Raw genomic sequence first — 18,311 nt, forward strand, 5'->3', positions numbered from 1 at the left:
GGAACATTTTGCCAAGGTTGGGGACTAGAGCCTGTCTGGGTCCCTCCTCCTCCCTCTCCCCCACCCACGCTGCTTTCCTTCCACAATGCTGAGTTATTTCTCTGCTCTCTTCCTTTGTCCATCCTCTTCAACTGCTGCCTCTCTCTGCTCATCTGCCATCCTTGATCACTCCTCCTGGGTTCTGGCTTACCAGGGCCTCCTCCTCTGCTAAGCATGCATCCCATGCCCTGCAGACTTCTCTTCCCTCCTCTCCTAGGACCCAGCCAGCTGCCAAGGCTTCACCTCTTACTTTTCTGGTGTCACATTAAACATGCCTCTGGCCCCTCCCTGCCTTTAGTATCCTCACTTTTTTGGTCCCCAAGACCTACAGGGCTGTTTTTCCACGGCATGTACCTTAGCTTTCTTTCCCCAGTCTCTTTCCTCAACCCACTCCAGCAGTTTTGGGCCTTTGTAAACACTGTGGCTCACCATCTCTAGCTCTGCTCAATAGCCCCCTGCTTCATTCTCACTTCCCTGGGCACCTGAGGTCTTTGTCCCTAGAGGTTATATCTGGCAATTTCCATGGGTTTCCATGGGGTCTACTAAGGTCTCGGGAGCAGGATTCTGAGGGACACCTCTGGGGGTGAGGGCCCCTCTTAGGCAACTTTATTGTCAACCCTTGAACCATTTTTCCAGATGGAATCATGGCCACTCTTGTCTGGAGTTGGAAGCTCCTGTATTCCTTCTGGTCTTTTTTTCTGTTCCCCTCACAGCTGGGCCTTACTTTTCAGTAGGGTCCTTCCCACCTGTTAGCCTGGTGGAACAAGAACACAGAGACTGAAATAAATGAGGTGCCAAAGTCTGATTTATTGGCTCATCCAATACCTAATGTCCAGTGGGCACCAAGGAATTGGAAGCTGCCTGGCTCCTGCTTTGTCCTTCTTCACAGGCTCCTCTTGGCCAGAGGGCGGGGCCCAGGCTGGCTCTGACAGGGGTTTGCTTGGCACAAGGAGGGGACCCCAACACAAGGATGGGTCCCCTCATGGGAGAGGAAAGGAGCCAGCTTGGCAGGGCCTCTACAGTGGGCCCTGAGCGTGGAATGGTCCAGCCTAGTGGCAGGGATGGGTAAAAGGGATCAAGGATGTGAGGGGAGGGGAGAGGTCCCTTGGAGCCTCGTTCTGTCATGGGCTGGGATCCTCTAAGGCTCAGAGACTCGCAGGGAGGATCAAGAGGAAGAAAGGCCAGGGCTGAAGAGGGGCAGAGGTGACCACTAGAGGCAGAGTCCTTCACACAAATTTCCCCAGCCCTACACTCATTAAGACAAACACACGTACATGCACACCCCTGGAATCCCACCTTCTTTTTGGTGGGGACATACAGCATACAGCCCTATCAGCTGCAGCTCTAGGCAGGGCCATCCTGGTCACTTAAAGCCCATGTCCTCCACTCATAGCTGTGCCTGAATGACTCCCTGGCCCCCAGGCCTGCCCCATTTCTTCCCATTCTCAAGATGTCTTCAGGCCACTCCTTGGTCAGTCTAGGCTGTGAGTGCCACTCTCACTCAGGGAAGAGCAGTGGGGGCGTGCCAGAGCTTCAGAGAGGAGGTGGCCGTGGTCTTCAGCAAGGCACTGGGTGGGCAGGCGGGGCTAGAGCAGCAAGAAGAGCAGTGCTGGCCAAGGAGCCCCCCACTTCCTTAGGGGATCAGTCATCAGTCTCTGTCTTCAACCCCCACAGCTGTGCCTCCTTCTTCTTTGCCAAGCTCCCTCCAGAGGAGTGTCCACTGGCGGGGGAAAGGCTGGAAACAGTCATTTAGGGAGTCCTCAGGGCCTAAGACACCTGGGCTAGTGGCACAGTGTGGAGCAGGGGCTGGGACTGTGGCCCTCACTGGGGCTTCCTCCTTGCTCTGCAGCTGGGGGACCTCAAGCTGAGTCACCTCCACCAGAGCTCTTCTTCTTGGGCCGGGTCTTCAGTGTCTTGGAAGCCAGTGGCTATGGAGGGAGGAAGATAGGGCTCAGCCTGGTGCCACCACCCCTTCCCCATCTTCTCAAGCTCTGGCCTATATTCTTACCTCAGCTTTGGGTACTTTTTTGATGGATTTGGCCCTCTTGGGTGCCTTGTCTCCCAGGTCATCCTCTGAGGCCTCTGTCCGGGGATCTGTCTGGTTTGTGCTAGACCTTAAACTCAGGGCAGGGTCATCTCCTAGTTTGGGAGAGGAAAAGAGAATGGGGGCTCAGGGGTGTCTCCACTTGGCTTTCTCAGTTGTGTCCCCCTCTCCCCAGTCTACAACAGTGCCAGTACCTAAGTCCTCAATAGTGTCCAGGAGGCCCCCAGGGCCAGGTCGGAGGCGGCCATCTGGCCCCTGCAGGGGCAACGCATCCTCATCTCGAATGAGGGTCAGGTCCTGCATGCTGAAGCTCCGGAGCTTTTCTGACAGCACCCCCTGGCCCTAGAGTCACCACCACGCACCAAGAAAGTGGGAAGGAGGAGCGGGGTGGAGATAGAGGTTACCATGGTGCTGGCAGCAGCCCCTTGGGATTCCTTTCCTCACACTGTCCCCATGCCTCAGCCTACACAAGCACTGAGAGACTGAGGCCATATTTTCCCTTGATCAGATAAAGAAACTGGCCAGAGAGTGGAGGAAATAATAGCACTAGAATCTGGAGCCCCACAAGGCCAAAGCCTCCAAGGCTGGAAGACAGGGTGGATGCCAAGGGGCCTGGACAGAGGCACAAGATGAACAAGGTGGGAGCCCCGAGAGTCTGGACCTGTCCCATCTCACCTTGGCAGCAGCTGTGACTGCGGCATTGGCAGCCAGGTTCAGGCCCCTCTTGCCCACCCTCATCATGGTCTCATAGCTCTTGTCTCGGGCTTGAGTGATGTATTCATCAATCTCCTGAGAGGATGGAAGACATGAGGGGTGGGTCTTTAGTCAAGGCCCTGTTCAACTTTCATTCATACCAGTGCAAAGAAACTACCTGCCCCAGGAGGCCAGGACCCTGCCAGGGTTACTGCAAGCTCTTGGCACCCACACAAAGAGCCACCAATGTATGTGGCACCAGCATGGGACTGCCTCTGTTGGGCCAGGCTGGGAAGGGCTGAGAGTGCCGGCAAACCTTTTCCTTGTTGGACAGTGTTGGATGCACGAACTTTCGGTAGAGAACACTGGAGCCCTTGGTATAAGGAGACAGTAGCCATATCACAAAAGCGATCTTGAGCTCAAAATAGAAGGGGAACCTGTTGGAGAACAGAGGCAAGCACAGAACACAGGGCAGGGAGTCAGGGGATGCACTGGGTTCACAGCACTGGACAGCTCCCCACCCCTTAGTATTCTGGGGTCCCCAGGAAGTTTCCAGAAGGATTAGGGGCTGAGAAGGTAAGAGATGATCCCAGAAAGCTCAGGATGTGGGTACATGCCTATAATCCCAATACGTGGGAGCCTGAGGCAGGAGAATCACAAATTGGAGGCCACTCTGGGCTAGTAAGACCCAATATCAAAGCAAACAAACCATGGGGCATATCCTTGTAATCTCAGCACTTGGGCAGTAGAAGCAGGAGAATCAGGAGTTCAAGGTCAACGTCAGCTACACAGGGAGTTTGAGAACTAGTCTGTTTCAAACAATAAAGCAAATAAGGACCCCAGAAGGAATTTCCCCTACAAGCAGCGCTCCTCACCCCCTTTTCTAGGTCCCAGCACCCCCTCTTTCCAAAAGAAGACTCCCATCCCTCTATGCTAAGGTCAAGGCCAAGGTAAGGTTTATACTCTTTACCCCTTCTCTTCCTGACCTCCTTCCATGAAGAGGGCTGGGATGGTCACTGCTGCCAAGACATGCCCCCAAAATTGTTTTTCTTTTGTAGTACTGGTGATTGAATGTAGGGCCTACCACATGCAAGGCAAACACTCTGCTACTGAGCATATTACATCTCTGGCCTTTAAAAATATTTTATTTATTATTATTTTATGTGTATGAGTGTTATGCCTGTATGAAATGCATCCATGTCATGCAATGCCTGCAGAGGGCTGAAGAAGGTGTCAGATTCCCTTGGAACTGGACTTATGGATGGTTGTTAGCTGCCATGTGGGTACCAGGAATTGAACCTAGGTCTTCTGTAAGAGCAATTAGTGCTCTTAACTACTGAGCCATCTCTCCAGCCTATTATTATTACTATTATTTTGGTCTTTTTGAGACAGGGTCTCCCTGTAGCCCCAGCTGTCCTGGAACTCACTATGTAGACCAGGCTGACCTTGAACTCACAGAGATCTGCCTGCCTCTGCCTCCCGAGTGCTGGGATTAAAGGTGTGCCCCACCACACCTGGCAGCCTCTTATTATTTTTATTTGTATGAGTGTTATGTCAGCATGTATGTAAGTGCACCCATGTCATGAAATGCCCACGAAGTCAGAAGAGGGCATTGGGTCCCCTGGAACTGGAGTTAGTGTTGGTTAGCCACCATGTGGGTGCTGGGACCCCAACTTAGGTCCTCTGCAAGAGCAGCTAGTGCTCTTAACTGCTGAGCCATCTCTCCAGCCCCCATCTAGCCTTTTAAATTTTTTAAAAACTTTTTATTTTTGGTCTTTTTGAGACAGGGTCTCCCTGTAGTCCCAGATGGCCTGGAACTCACTATGTAGACCAGGCTGGCCTTGAACTCACAGAAAGCTGCCTGCCACTGCCTCCCAAGTGCTGGGATTAAAGGGGTGTACCACCACAACCGGCACATTATTTTTATTTTATGTGTACGAGTGTATTGCCTGCATGTATGTGAGTGCACCTGTGTCCTGCAATGCCGCGGAGGTCAGAAGAGGGCTTCGGATTCCCTTGGAACTGGAGTTAAGGACGGTTTGTAGCCACCATGTGGGTGCTGGGAATTGAACCCAGGTTCTCTGCAAGAGCAGTCAGTGCTCTTTAATCACTGAGCCATTTTTCCAGCCCTGCCTTTTAAATTTTTATTATGAGACAGTGTCTAAATTGCCCAGGCAGTTCTTGAATTTGCAATCCTCCTGCCTCAGCCTCCCAAGTAGCTGGACTTACAGGAGTGAACCACCATGCCTGGCTTTTCAATAGAGGTCAAAGGTCAGCCTTGGGTGTTTTCTCACTGGCCTGAGGCTCCCCAAGCTAGCCGTCTCTAGTGCTGGGATTACAAGCATGCACCATGTTTGGTGTTTTTTTTTTTTGGTCTTTTTGAGACAGGATCTCCCTGTAGCCCCAGCTGTCCTGGAACTCATTATGTAGAACAGGCTGGCTTTGAACTCACAGAGATCCACCTGCCTCTGCCTCCTGAGTGCTGGGACTACAGGCGTGCACCACCATGTCTGGCTGTTTGGTGTTTTTTTTTAAAGACAGGGTCTCCCAGTAGTCCCAGCTGGCCTGGAACTTGCTATGTTTTTTTTAGGGTCTCCCAGTAGTCCCAGCTGGCCTGGAACTTGCTATGTAGATCAGGCTGCCTCTGAATGCTGGAATTAAATGTAATGGCCTGGAACTTGCTATGTAGATCAGGCTGCCTCTGAATGCTGGAATTAAATGTAATGGCCTGGAACTTGCTATGTAGATTCAGTCTGCCTCCTGAATGCTGGAATTAAAACTGTGTACCACCCTGCCTGGCTTTTTTTTTTTTTTTTTAATATTTTATTGATTATTTTTTATTTTGTGTGTATGAATGTTATATGTAATGGCCTGGAACTTGCTATGTAGATCAGGCTGCCTCTGAATGCTGGAATTAAATGTAATGGCCTGGAACTTGCTATGTAGATTCAGTCTGCCTCCTGAATGCTGGAATTAAAACTGTGTACCACCCTGCCTGGCTTTTTTTTTTTTTTTTTAATATTTTATTGATTATTTTTTATTTTGTGTGTATGAATGTTATGCCTGCATGTAAGTAAGTGCACCCGTGTCATGCAATGTCCATGAAGGACAGAAGAGGCTGTCAGAGCCCCTGGAACTGGAGTTACAGTGTTGTTAGCTGCCATGTGGGTGCTGGGATTTGAACCCAAGTCTTCTGCAAGAACAGTCAGTGTTCTTAACTGTTGAGCCATCTCTCCAGCCCTCCTTTTGTTTTTTTAACATGGGCTCTAGGGAGACAAACTTTGGTCCTCATGTTTGCATAGCAAGCACTTTACCAACTGAGGCATCTCTCTACCCTTCAAGATTTTTTTTTTTGTATTTTTGAGACAGGGTCTCCCTGTAGCCCCAGGTGTCCTGGAACTCACTATGTAGACCAGGCTGGCCTTGAACTCACAGAGATCCACCTGCCTTTGCCTCCCAAGTGCTGGGACTAGAGTCATGTGCCACCACACCCGGCTCCTTCAAGATTTTTTAATTAAAAATTTTTCCTGAGACCCTGTCTCAAAAATGCCAAAATAGCTGGGTGTGGTGGCGCATACCTTTAATCCCAGCACTCAGGAGGCAGAGGCAGAGGCAGAGGCAGGCAGATCTCTGTGAGTTCAAGGCCAGCCTGGTCTACATAATGAGTTCCAGGATACCTGGGGCTATAGGGAGACCTTATCTCAAAAAGACCAAAAAAAAAAACAAACCCCAAAATATATGCTGAGTGTAGTGGTGCACAGTTTTAGTCCCAGCACTCGAGAGGCAGAGGCAGGTGGATCTCTGTGAGTTTAATACCAGCCTGGTCTACATAGTGAGTTCCAGGCCCAGCTGGGGTGACAGGGATACCCTGTCTCAAAAAGATCCCCCCCTCTAAATATTTTTTTTCTTGAGAAGTATTCTATATTGTTCAAGCTGGCCTTGGACTCCTAGATTCAAGTGATCCTCCTGCTTCAGTGACAATGTAGCTGGCACAGGCGCATGCCACTGCACCCAGAACCTTTGACTTCTGAGCGCTGCTCTCCTTTCCCATAGCTGCTTCTGTTCAGGCTACAAATTCCTTCAAGTCTTCTATATCCTCACAAAGCTCTCTCCTTTGTGTCAAGGGAATCCAGACTATCTCTAAATCACCCCCTTCTACTAAAACTATGGCTGTTAAACACAAGGGCTTTATCTACAAATGAAATGATCTTCTGTCTTCCACTCCTTGAAGTCTTTTTTCACATTTAAAAAAATTTATTATTTTTATTTTATGTGTATGAGCATATTGCCTGCATGTATATAAGTGCTACCCGTGTTGTGCAATGCACACAGAAGTTGGAAGAAGGCCTCAGATCCCCTGGAACTAGAGTTACTGAAGGTTGTTAGCTGCCATATGTGTGCTAGGAATTGAACACAGGTCTTTTGCAAGAACAGCCAGTGCTCTTAACTGCTGAACCATCTCTCCAGCCCTTCTCTTAAAAAATTTTAACTGTGTATGTATGTGATGTGTATGGGATACAGGTACATGCCATGTTACATGTGTGGAGGTCAGAAGACAACTTTCTGGAGTTGATTCTAACCTACCTTTATGTGGGTTTCAGGGATCAAACAGGTTATCAGGCTTGTGCAGCAAATGCTTTGCTGGTTAAGCCATCTTGCCTTCCTTCTCTCTCTCTCTCTCTCTCTCTCTCTCTCTCTCTCTTTTTCTAGACAGGGTCTATGCTGCCTTGGCTGGCCTGGAACTCCCTAGGTAGCCCAGTTGGCCTTATAATGATCCTCTTGCCTTAGGGATTACAGGAGTACACCACCAAGCCTGACTGTTCTATTGACTTCCAATGCACTGTGCTGTCCATCCTCTCTTCAAGAGGTATTTGCCCATCCAGTAAACATTTCTGAGCTCCTGCTGTGAATATACAGACAATTCAGACATACTCCTTGTCCTCATAATGCACCTACATTTGTGGTCTATGTGCCTGAAATGCCTTGGAAATACAAGTTTCCAATGTTTATAGGATTGAACTGCCTATTTCACAAACAGGGAAAATAAGGCCTAGGATATGATCTGCCTGTGGTCACAGTAAGGATGGCAGAAGTAGGCTCACTGAATTCCATTGTGGAACTTTGGCTGTAGCTAGAAAAAATGTGGGGCTATGTCTGTCTGTCCTTGTTCTGCTAATCAAGTCAGGCATGGATGGCAATATCAAAGGTGCTAGCGACTATTGAGAACTGAGGGGCTGGGCTCTATCCTGGGCTCCAATCTTCTTCCTGTCTAGCTGGCTAGAGAAAGGAAGAGGCCTGGGCCCTGAGATACAGGGAGGGGATACTGGACCTCACCAGGACAATATGATATCCGTGAGTGTCTCAGCTGTGGTGAAGAAGGCAAAGACGATCCAGTACATCATCCATTTCACCTGAGGGGACGAAGGGCAGTGTTAGATGGGGCCTGGGGCTGAGGAGCTATGAACACCTAGGATTCAATCTGCTAGCTCCTCATACTAGGGCAAAGGTGAGGAAGACCCAGGAGCCCATTGCTGCCTGCCAGCCATGCTGCAAGTCCTGGGGGAAAAACACCCTGGACCTCACATTTGCCAATCACACCAAGACTGGGGATAGGGAGAAGGGAATACTCCAGAACCTCTACTGTCATAAAACCACACCCTCACCATCTGTAATGTGACAAAACTGTCCCCTCTCTAACTCTGCCATGTTTGTTATGCAGGGGTTACAGTCATCCACTCACATATTCCTTCACGTTTTTGGTCTTCACGGCCTTGTAAGAAGAATAGGCTGGATACAGGGTACCAAAGATGAGCCTAGGGAGGCAGGCATGGTTACTAGGCCCCTCTCCCTCCCAGCCCTCCATCAGCCCCTGGGTAGGTAACGGAATGGGACAGAATTCTAGTGGGCCACATCAGCTGATGAACGCTGGTCAGGGATTAAGACCAAAGTAGTCAAGATGAATGAGGTGCCTTTCCCATTCATTGTTCACTTCTCTAGCCCTTGATATATGGAAAGGCCCAGAGGCTAGAGGATCCTTGGCTATGTACAAATGTCATGGGAGTTGGGGGCAGGGGTCTGGTCACTGCCAAGAGATGTCTTCCTTCTTGGCCTAATGCCCACTCAACCCATCTGTCCTTACTCTCCATCTCCTTGTCTCAGAGCTGGGTAAGGTCAGCTCCATAAGGGAACCTAAAGGGCACCTAACCAGGCAGCCAGAGCACTATTGTGGCCCTGGGGACCAGAGGGAACAGGGGCAGGAGGCCCTGGGAGAAGCAGAGATTTGTAACCTCATGTCAGCATGCCCAGGACCAGGTGGGGGTGGGGGTGGAGGAATGGGTCAAGACCCTGCCTGGGGATCCTATTATAGATCACAAATAGAACACAGGTGGGTGAGGAAAAGGAGCCATATTCCTTAGTTTGCTCAGGCCAGAAAGAAGCAGTCACTCTGAAGGCCACATGGAGAGATGAGGCCTCTAGATTTCCTGTGCAGTGGGAAAAGGAAACTCCAGTGGGTCCAAAGGAAACCAGGACACAAGCATGTGACAACACTGAATGGGAAGAAGGCAGCAGGGTGGGGCTGCTGGGATGCCAGTCCCGATGGAGGCTGAGGGCAGAGTCCTAAGCTAAAGCAAGGATTGGTGCTGAAGCCTAGACCCTTAATGTGTAGGTGTGTCTTCCCAAGACAAGGCATTACTAAACTGGGTGTGCAGATGGGTGGCAGGGCAGACTCCTCAAGCTTGAAGTCTGGGCTTGTGTGTGTGTTTAGGGTGGGGGCAAGCCCCTCTTGTAGCTGGGGGAGTTGTAAGGGACACAGCTCCACAATGTGATTGTCACAGTGTGTCTGGAACCAAGGCCATCAAATGTCCTCCCTGTGGCTTTCACAATCCTGGGCAGATAATACACATCCATCCCTAACCTCCCACACTTTGTCCTCTTATCCATGTCCTGCCTTCCTTCCTGGAAGCCTTAGGGCAGGTGTGTCATCCTCAGTCTCCAGTCAGTGGAAGCAGAAGGGCCTGAGCCCACTGGGGAGGCCAGGGAATGGGCCATGGCTCTGAGCTCCGGAATGATGAGGCCCATCTTACTCCCCACTGTCCTAATCTCTTCCCCCAGGGAAAAGGAAGGTCTGGTTTGCTGAGCTCCTTCAGCCTAGATCTGCAAGATGGGGGAGGGGATGTGCCTACCTCCCCTTATAAATGAGTCCCTGCTCAGCCTCTAGGATGGGGGAGGGCACAGGAGCAAGGCAATTAAGAATAAACTGGAGTTATTCAATAATATGGGTGAAGGTCCCTAGGAAACCAGGCCTGCCATGCTTGCCTACTGTTCTCCCTTCCAGTCTTGGGTCCTACATCTCTCTCTGGGGACCCCACATAGGGCAATTTGCCTTTAGGCGATTCTGCTGCATGAACGGGGGCGGGGGGCAATCCATCGCATGCTTGAATACCACCCTCTCGACCTCCATCACTGCCCCCACCCCATCACCCCCCACCGGGGTGAGCCCACTGCCTTTGCACTCACACCACTAGGCGAGAGATGATCCAGGACACCATGGCGGGGTCGGGCGCTGAGCGGGGCGGGCCCCGGCCCCGGCAGAGGATGCAGCTGCCCGAGGCCCAGCGGCGGAGGCAGCAGGAGCTGCAGTTAGCAGCAGCAGCCGCCGCGGTGGGGTCAGCGGAGCTGCCGCCGTTAAAGGGGAGGTCCCTGCCGCAGTAGCGGGCCGTGGGCGGTGGCGGCTCTTAAAGGGAAGGCCGCGGTGTCGGCGCCCCCCCACCCAGCACCTGCTGTGGCTGGGCATGCGCCTTCACCCTCCGTACCCAGCCTTCCTTTAGTCGCTAGTTCGCCTTCCTTGAGCTTCAAGCCAGGGGAGGGTGGGTGTCTGAGGTTCCGATGTGGGACCTCCTTGGTTCCATCCCAACATCATCTTCAGCCCACCTCCTCCTGCTTTGCCCACATCAAGTTGAAGGCTTAAATATTCCATGAAGAATAATAGCTGATTTATTGCTAATTGTAAGCCAGGCCCTGTGATAAGAGCTTTACGTGTATTATTTCATTGAATCCTCACAACCACTTTTTAAGGCTGATCTTATAATTATCTTTAACTTGAAGGATAAGGACATGGAAAGCTTAATGAGTTTTACTAACTATGCTGAGGGTCACAAAATCACTAAGTCATGCTTGTTAAGATACGACCCTAGGAAGTGTATTTTAAAACAGGTTAAATTCTCCAACTGATGACTAGGCACTCCCCCTCCACTACAGGCTGGGAAAAGATATCCACCTGAGCTCTGAAGCCAGGTACAGCTGCTCCTGCCCACTCCATCTCTTCTCAGTAAATACCAATTCCCAGCTGAAAGACTACCTGTCGACATGGTTTGATCTGCTCTTTTAGGTCATAAATTTTGAAGAGGAATAAAGCTGGAGTTGAGAAGGCATAAAATTTCACCACAAATAAAGAAATGGGCCTGGGACAGGGGAATGGGACTCAAATCAGTGGGAAGTCCAAAGACCCCAATTCCAACTCCATCAGCAAGTACCAGTGGCAGTGAATGTCCTAATTCTGAGGACATTTATATCCAGAATGTAGGCTAGCCCTCCTCCTGATCTTCAAAGAACGGAGCTCCAAGCAGCACTCCTCCACTGCTCTCCTTCCCTGTCCCATTTTAAAGCTGCTGCATTCCTATGCTCTTTATGTTGACTTGTAATCTTTTTGGTGGCCACAGTATTAACCCATCCCATCCAAACTGAAAGGACATGCTCAGAGCTCTATATTTTCAAAGAGTTTTGGTCTTATTCAAACCTAGTATCCTTGAACCACACAATGGTCTTTTTCCAATCTGATAATTATATTTACAGGCTGAATGCTTTGGAAGGTTTTCTAACAGGTTCCAGAAAAGGAGTTTCTGATGACCCCACTTGATATTCTTTACAACTTCCTTTCCAAAAGGTCTCTTTTTCTTTGGAATGCAGTCCTCACCCAGCAAGAACTTTAATTTTGCTTGATAAACAAAATCCCAGATGGGCTTTCTCCTACCATCTCTGAGGTGATCTAGGGCCACATGTGTTATGATAGGTAGCTAGGCCTCTTGCTCTGCAGAATCACACCACTGATTGCCTGAAACTCTTTTCAGACTGCACATTAGGGCCCTTTCCCCTTACCCTGTGCTCTGAAGGAGGACCCCACTTATCCCATTCCATTCACAGAGCATAAGCTGTGGGAAAAGCTTTCTTTCCACCCACCAACTCAAGTGGTTCCTTGATTTTACCCCAAACCATACTGGCCTCACACTGGCACTTTCTCTCAATAGGGCACAATTAAAAAAGCAAAGAGTAATGATCAGATGCAGCATAATAAAGTAGATCTAGAAATCAATCCCCCACCTCTAACCCAGTCTACAACATGGACTTGACTTTAGATGGGCTGGCACAGGAAGAATTTTGTCCACTCCAAACAGATTTGTTAGATTTTTAATAAGAACATGGAAATCCCAATCAGCCCTTCAACAAAATTAAAATACGGAAAGTGAAATTAAAAGTATTCTACAGTAAATGACTTTTATTTAAAAAAAGCAACTGTGAACATATAAACAAGCCTGCAGGGCACTACCGTACAGCTGGAAAGAGATACATTCCCAATGTACCTATGGGCCAATGAGTTCCATTATTTTCAAATAAAGTCATAATAAAAACTCCACTGAATTGGAAAGTTTTGCTGAAAATATTTCCGGACAAAACCCCCCAAAACAAAACAAAAAAACCTCATATTGGAAATCAAACTTTCCATACCATTTGGAAACGTACAAGGAGTCCCAAGGGAACGCTGGTAATAGGTGAAAATGGTTCCTGGAGTCACCAGTGTGTGCACACAGGGAACACACCACAGTTTAGACATGACAAAGTTCTTTCTTAGATGACTGTCCCCTCAAGATAAGACTGAGAGGGAAGGGGGAGGAACTAAAAGAATTCTAATAAAAAGCCAATTCTTATAAATTATGCTTTGGCTGATTTTGTGCTATAAGGGGAGCTGATGTCTAAAAAATCATATTTCTTCAAAGAGTTTTATTGAAAGGAAGACTAAATGTAATGTGCCTTTCCTCATAGTCCAGGAAAACAACTGTGGTATTTCAAAAATTCTAAAAATATCTACTTTCATGAAATAGTAACTATTTCACTACAAACCTATTTTTTACTAAATACACACGTTTCCTAATCCTGGAGCCTCCTGGGAAAAGCAGTGTGGGCTCTCCCTGGGTCCTGTAAGACTCCAGTGTTCATGGGAGAGAGTGTGGGGAATGGCTGACCCCCATCCCCTGGCATGGGCCATGTCAGAGGTCATGTGTGGAGACACTGTCAGGCTTCTACCAGGCATATTAAGCAATCACCTTACTTGTACCAGTTATAATTTCCTCTACCTCTGAACACATTCCCACTTACTAGGCACAAGAGGAACAGAAGAGGAAGGTGTGCCGACATTCCTGGTTTCCACTGTTTCAAACCAGGAGAATGCGCAGGAAAGCCCAGTGATGTTCAGGTAATCTGGATTCCCAAAAGGCCACTGGATGGGAATGTGGCACCCTCGGCTTGGAGTCTGAAACTGTGTGTGTGAACAATGCAACTTTCTTCTGTCAACTTCAGTGTTGAGGCAGCGTAGAAAGAATGACTGGAGAGTTTGTAATACTGACCACACTGGCTTGGGAAGGGCCTCTGCTCCTGAAGAGAACCCTGCCGTTCCCTGGTAAGTGGTGTGAGTCAAAGACCTGCTTCACAGGAGAGCTGGAATTTCCCTGTGGCGCCTAAGACCTTGCCAGTTTGGATTCATGGGCCTTGAGGGTGCCAACAGCATCTTTCACTGCGTGGTAAATGATGTTCTTCACCTGGAGAATAATCAGCACTGTCAGTTCATGGCAGCTCCACACCCTCTTCCACAAATGTTCTGCCCTGACTCTAAGCCTACTGAAGAGCTAGTGAGGAAACCCCAACCATCACGCTATGCTTCCCAAATCAGACCCCATCTTGAGTTACGAGTCATGCAGGACACAAGGTCTACATTCAAGAGAGAATGAGAAAGTCATTTATTTGAAAGGCTATACAATCACCATTGCATCTGTATGCTTAGTAACGTGCTGGGTAGCATTGCTAAGATACTTAGGTGGGCTTTTATTTAATCTTATCCATAATCCTGTGAATTATATTCTAGCATGAGCTTCATTTACAGATGAGAAACTGAGAAAAATCAAGGTTCCAGAGTTAAAAACCTTTCCTGAAGTTGGGTAAGGTGGCACATGCCTATAACCCCAGAGGCTGAGGCCAACCTGGAATATGCAGGGAGACTGTCCAAAAACCCTTGTCTGAGGTCCTGAAGCAATAAATAGTGGAACACAGATTTTAGGGGACATGCACACGCGTGCGTGCACACTTAGAAGTTGTTTGTGCTTTTTGTTTTTTTGTTTTGAGACAGGGTTTCAGTATGTAGCCCTGGCTGGCCTGGAACTTGCTATGTAGACCAAGCTGGCCCAAATTCACAGATTTTCCAGTGCTGGGATTGATTAAAGGATGAGACACCATGCCTTGTCTTACTGTTTTTTTTTTTTTTAAACATTTGTGTGTGTGTGTGTGTGTATCATCCATGTGGAGGTCAGAGGACAACTTGCAGGAGTTGGTTTTCTTCTTCCACCATGTGGGTTTTAGGGACTGAACAAATTAGGCTTGGTGGCAAGTATTTTTAACTGCTGAGTCATCTTGTTTTTTTGCCTTTCTAAAAAAATTTTATTATTTTTATTTTATGTGTATGAGTGTATTGTCTGCATGTATGTGAGTGCACTTGTGTTGTACAATGCCTTGGAGGTCAGAAGAGGGCTTCAGATTCCCCTGGATGGTTCGTGGGTGCTAGGAATCAAACTTGGGTCCTCAGCAAGAGCAGTCAGTGCTCTTAACCGCTGAGCCATCTCTCCAGACCCCCCCCCCCTTTTTGTTTGTTTTTGGTTTTGTTTTTTTTTGAGACAGGGTCTCACTAGCCCAGGTTCCTTTGAACCCCCTATGATTCTCCTGACTTAGATTCCCAAGTGCGGGGATTATAGGAATGTGCCACCATGCTCAGAGCTTATATGTATTTTCTAATTTCTCTAAAAGAAACATATATTACATGTGGAGTTGGAGGATTTAATAGTAGTAATTAAAATACTTGGCTGGTTAAAACCTCATTTAATTTTATATCTTACAGGGTTTATACTGAGTACAATATTGTGTAACTGTAATAATTAAACTGTAAACCTAAAAATTTATAGCCAATTTTGAAAGAGATGCATCTTAGCTCTGGAAATTGTTACTATGTCAATGCTATTGTAATGAAATGCTTCTTCTAAGTATGTGGTCATTAAATAAATAACTTAAAAAAGAATATAATTCTAACTAGTAAAAATAAAATCCAATTAGGTAAAAATAAATAAATAAATAAATAAAATACTTGGCTGGGAGTGGTGGCACATGCCTTTAATCCCAGCACTCAGGAAACAAAGGCAGGCCCATCTCTGTTGAGATTGAGGCCAGCCAGGTCTACATAGCAAGTTCTAGGCCAGCTGAGGTTACAAGGAGACTCTGTCTCAAAAAAAACAAAACAAAACAAAACCAAGGCTGGAGAGATGGTTCAGAGGTTAAGGCACTGGCTGCTCCTGCAGAGGACCCAGGTTCAGTTCCCAGCATACACGTGGTGGTTAATGACCATACATAACTCCACTTCCAGGGGATCTGATGCCCTCTTCTGGTCTCTGTGGGCATTGCATCATGGGGTTGCTTATATACATACAGGCTTATATACATTAAAAAACAAAAGAAACAATCACCACCAAACAAACACCTCTACTCCCAAAATGTACTGAGTACGATACATCAGATATACTGCACTAAGGAAAGTGGTAAATAAACTGAAATTTCGCTGGGTGTGGTGGTGTACTCCTTTAATACCAGTACTTGAGAGGCAGAGGCAGGGGCAGGTAGATTTCTTGAGTTTGGGGCCAGCCTAGTTTATTGAGTTTTAGGCCATCCAGGGTATACAGTGAGTCCTTGTCTCAAAAAATCAAAACAACCCCAAACAAACACCCACCCCCCCGTGAAATTTCTGCATTTACAAAGCAGAAATTTACAAAGCTAGTTTGCATTCTAGCTGGGGTAGTAACAAACAGGAAAAAGTGTATAGTATGTGAAATGGTGAAAACTACTACAGAAAAAAGCAGTCCAAAGGGATTGGGAATGTTGGAAGGGTTGATGCTATTCTATTATCTTCAAAATTACATTTACTTATTTGTTTGTCTGTATATGTGCCCCAATGCACTTATTTTAAACAGTGGTCAAGAAAGGCCTTAAGGGGGTCTGGAGAGATGGTTCAGTGGTTCAGGGAGCACACTGCTCTTCCACAGGACCTGAGTTCCATTCCTAGCACCCACATTTTGTGGCTCACAATCACCTGTCATTCTAGCTCCAGGAGATCCAACACCCTTTTCTGGTCTCTGCAGGTACTGCACAGGCACAATTACAAACAAATAATTAAAAAAAGAAAAGAAAAATAAAGGTTTCAAAGGTAAGAAGATACACTACCAGTAGAGACCTGAAGGAGGTGGGGTGTGAGGTAGGTAAATTTATATTGCATCTATAATACTAATGTGATTATACTTTGTATAACAACTTTATGACTAATGTCAGGCTTGGGGGTATATATGCCTTTAGTCCCAGCCCTTGGGAGGGAGAAGCAGGTGGATCTCTGTGAGTTCAAGGTCAGTCTGGTCTACATAGTGAGTTCCAGGACAGCTGGGGCTACAAGGAGATCCTGTCTCAAACACACACACACACACACACACGCACGCACACACACACAAAGAATTTTATGATTGAATGTTCATCTGCACCAACCTACAGAATAAGGAACATGTAAGGGCCAAGTTCAACTTCCCTGACCACCAGAAGATCCACATCTCAAAGAAGTGGGGCTTCACCAAGTTTAACGTAGATGAATTTGAAGATGTGGTAGCTGAGAAGTGGCTCATCCCTGATAGCTTTGGGTCAAATACATCCCCAATCGTGGTTCCCTGGCCAAGTGGTAGGCTCTGAATTTCTGAGGGCTTCTACTGTGATGAATGATGAATCCCCATCCCGATCATGTTCAATAATAAATTTCACAACTAATAAAAAAAACTTTATGATTGAGTTGGGCCTGGGGGCACAGGTTTGTAATTCTAGCTACTCCTAAGGATGAGGCAGAAAGATCAAAAGTTCCAGGCCAACTTAGGCTACAGAGTAAGTTCAAGGCCAGTCTGGATAACTTAGACTTGTCTTATAAAGGACAGGGAATGGCCTATACCTGTAATCCCTAGGGAGGTAGAGGCAAGTGGATCAGGAGTTCAAGGCTAGCCTTGGCCATATACCAGGTTTGAGACCAGACTGGGCTACATGAGATCCTGTCTAAAAATAACCAAAAGAACTGAGTCTGGGGATTGGAGATGGTAAAGTGTTCGCTGCCCACCATGTGCAATACCCTAGGTTCAATCCCTAGTACCCCCAAAATAAACAAACAAGCTCCCCCCCATAAAAACCAAAACAAAACCCAAACACCCTACCACAATGCTTTTCTCCTGTGACCAAGGATGTTAAGTCTACTCAGATATCAAATTAAAACTAAAAACATAACTCCCAAGGGCAGAGAAATACAGAATCATTACATTGGCAGTAGATAGGTAAAAGAGAAAAACTTTTTTGAAATAGGGTCTCCATTCTTTAGCTCAGGCTGGCCTTGAACTCATGCAATCCTCATCAATCTCCTGAGTGCTGGATTTACAGGAATGAGCTAAGATGAGTAGGTGGTACATACTTGTAAGAGAGGTAGAAACAGGAGGATTACGAGTTCAAGGTCAGGCTGGGCTACATGAGAGCCTCTTAAAAACCAAAACCCCAAATCTCACAACTTAAGAATAATTAAGCATTTATGAAAGGAAGCCTTTATACGATCAGTTTTCAGTCCTTCCCTACCAGAAAATACCCTAGCAGAGTGCGTGCTTTTTGTGTGTGTGAACAGATGGGGAGACAGTGTAGGACGAAGGAGAAGCTATTTACCTGCAGTTTATCCTCATGATTCGTATGAGTGTTAGAGAGATGCCTGAATTCCTGAGTCAGGCGGAAACAGTGCTTCACATGTTCTGGAGATACAAAGTCTTCTGCTACTTTTATGCAACTATACAGATTGTGAACCTAGGTGGGGGAAGTACAAAGTGAAAACATAGACATTAGAGATCCATTAACTCATGAAAAATTGTCCATGATAATAAAAGAAATATGATCAAAATTTTTCTTCCTCTTTGTGTTTTTTTTGTGTGTGTGTGTGTATAGTGTGTGTGTGTGGGGGGGGAGATCAAGCATGAGAGATTTGTTCTGTTACCCATGCTGGTCATTAACTCCTAGGATCAAGCAATCCTCCTGCCTAAGCTTCCAAAGTAGCTAGGACTATAGATAGGCACATACTACTATGCCCAGTTCTTCATTTTGTAATAATGGA

General features: G+C 47.2%; 2 protein-coding genes across 2 annotated transcripts in view; both read right to left on the reverse strand.

The window, feature by feature from the left end:
- Nucleotides 1–826: 826 nt before the first annotated feature.
- Nucleotides 827–10,554, reverse strand: Reep2 (receptor accessory protein 2). The gene is made up of 8 exons (XM_008834291.3): nucleotides 10,295–10,554; nucleotides 8,517–8,589; nucleotides 8,111–8,187; nucleotides 3,093–3,213; nucleotides 2,759–2,872; nucleotides 2,278–2,425; nucleotides 2,048–2,178; nucleotides 827–1,967 (listed from the first exon to the last, which is right to left on the reverse strand). Exons 1-8 carry the CDS (start codon nucleotides 10,324–10,326, stop codon nucleotides 1,899–1,901), a joined length of 765 nt encoding a protein of 254 aa, XP_008832513.1. The 5' UTR covers nucleotides 10,327–10,554; the 3' UTR covers nucleotides 827–1,898.
- Nucleotides 10,555–12,224: 1,670 nt separating this feature from the next.
- Kdm3b (lysine demethylase 3B) overlaps nucleotides 12,225–18,311 on the reverse strand; it is a 73,285-nt gene continuing 67,198 nt past the window's right edge. Inside the window, exons 23-24 of the mRNA XM_008834293.3 lie at nucleotides 17,873–18,007; nucleotides 12,225–13,647 (exon numbers count right to left, since the gene is read on the reverse strand). Coding sequence (XP_008832515.2) covers nucleotides 13,567–13,647; nucleotides 17,873–18,007 — 216 coding nt within the window. The 3' untranslated portion in view covers nucleotides 12,225–13,566. The remainder of the gene's footprint in view (nucleotides 13,648–17,872; nucleotides 18,008–18,311) is intronic.

The sequence above is a fragment of the Nannospalax galili genome, unplaced genomic scaffold, assembly GCF_000622305.1.
Source record: "Nannospalax galili isolate Female #2095 unplaced genomic scaffold, S.galili_v1.0 scaffold856, whole genome shotgun sequence".
Lineage (NCBI taxonomy): Eukaryota > Metazoa > Chordata > Mammalia > Rodentia > Spalacidae > Nannospalax > Nannospalax galili.

What these genes read in the sequence shown, in the direction of transcription:
- Reep2 (XM_008834291.3), bottom strand. Translation starts at nt 10,326, where the DNA reads ATGGTGTCCTGGATCATCTCTCGCCTAGTGGT. An exon ending in ATCATCTCTCGCCTAGTGGT is followed by an intron (nt 8,590 to 10,294) that starts GTGAGTGCAAAG and finishes CTGCCTCCCTAG; the next exon opens with GCTCATCTTTGGTACCCTGT. An exon ending in CAGTCACAGCTGCTGCCAAG is followed by an intron (nt 2,426 to 2,758) that starts GTGAGATGGGAC and finishes TGGTGACTCTAG; the next exon opens with GGCCAGGGGGTGCTGTCAGA.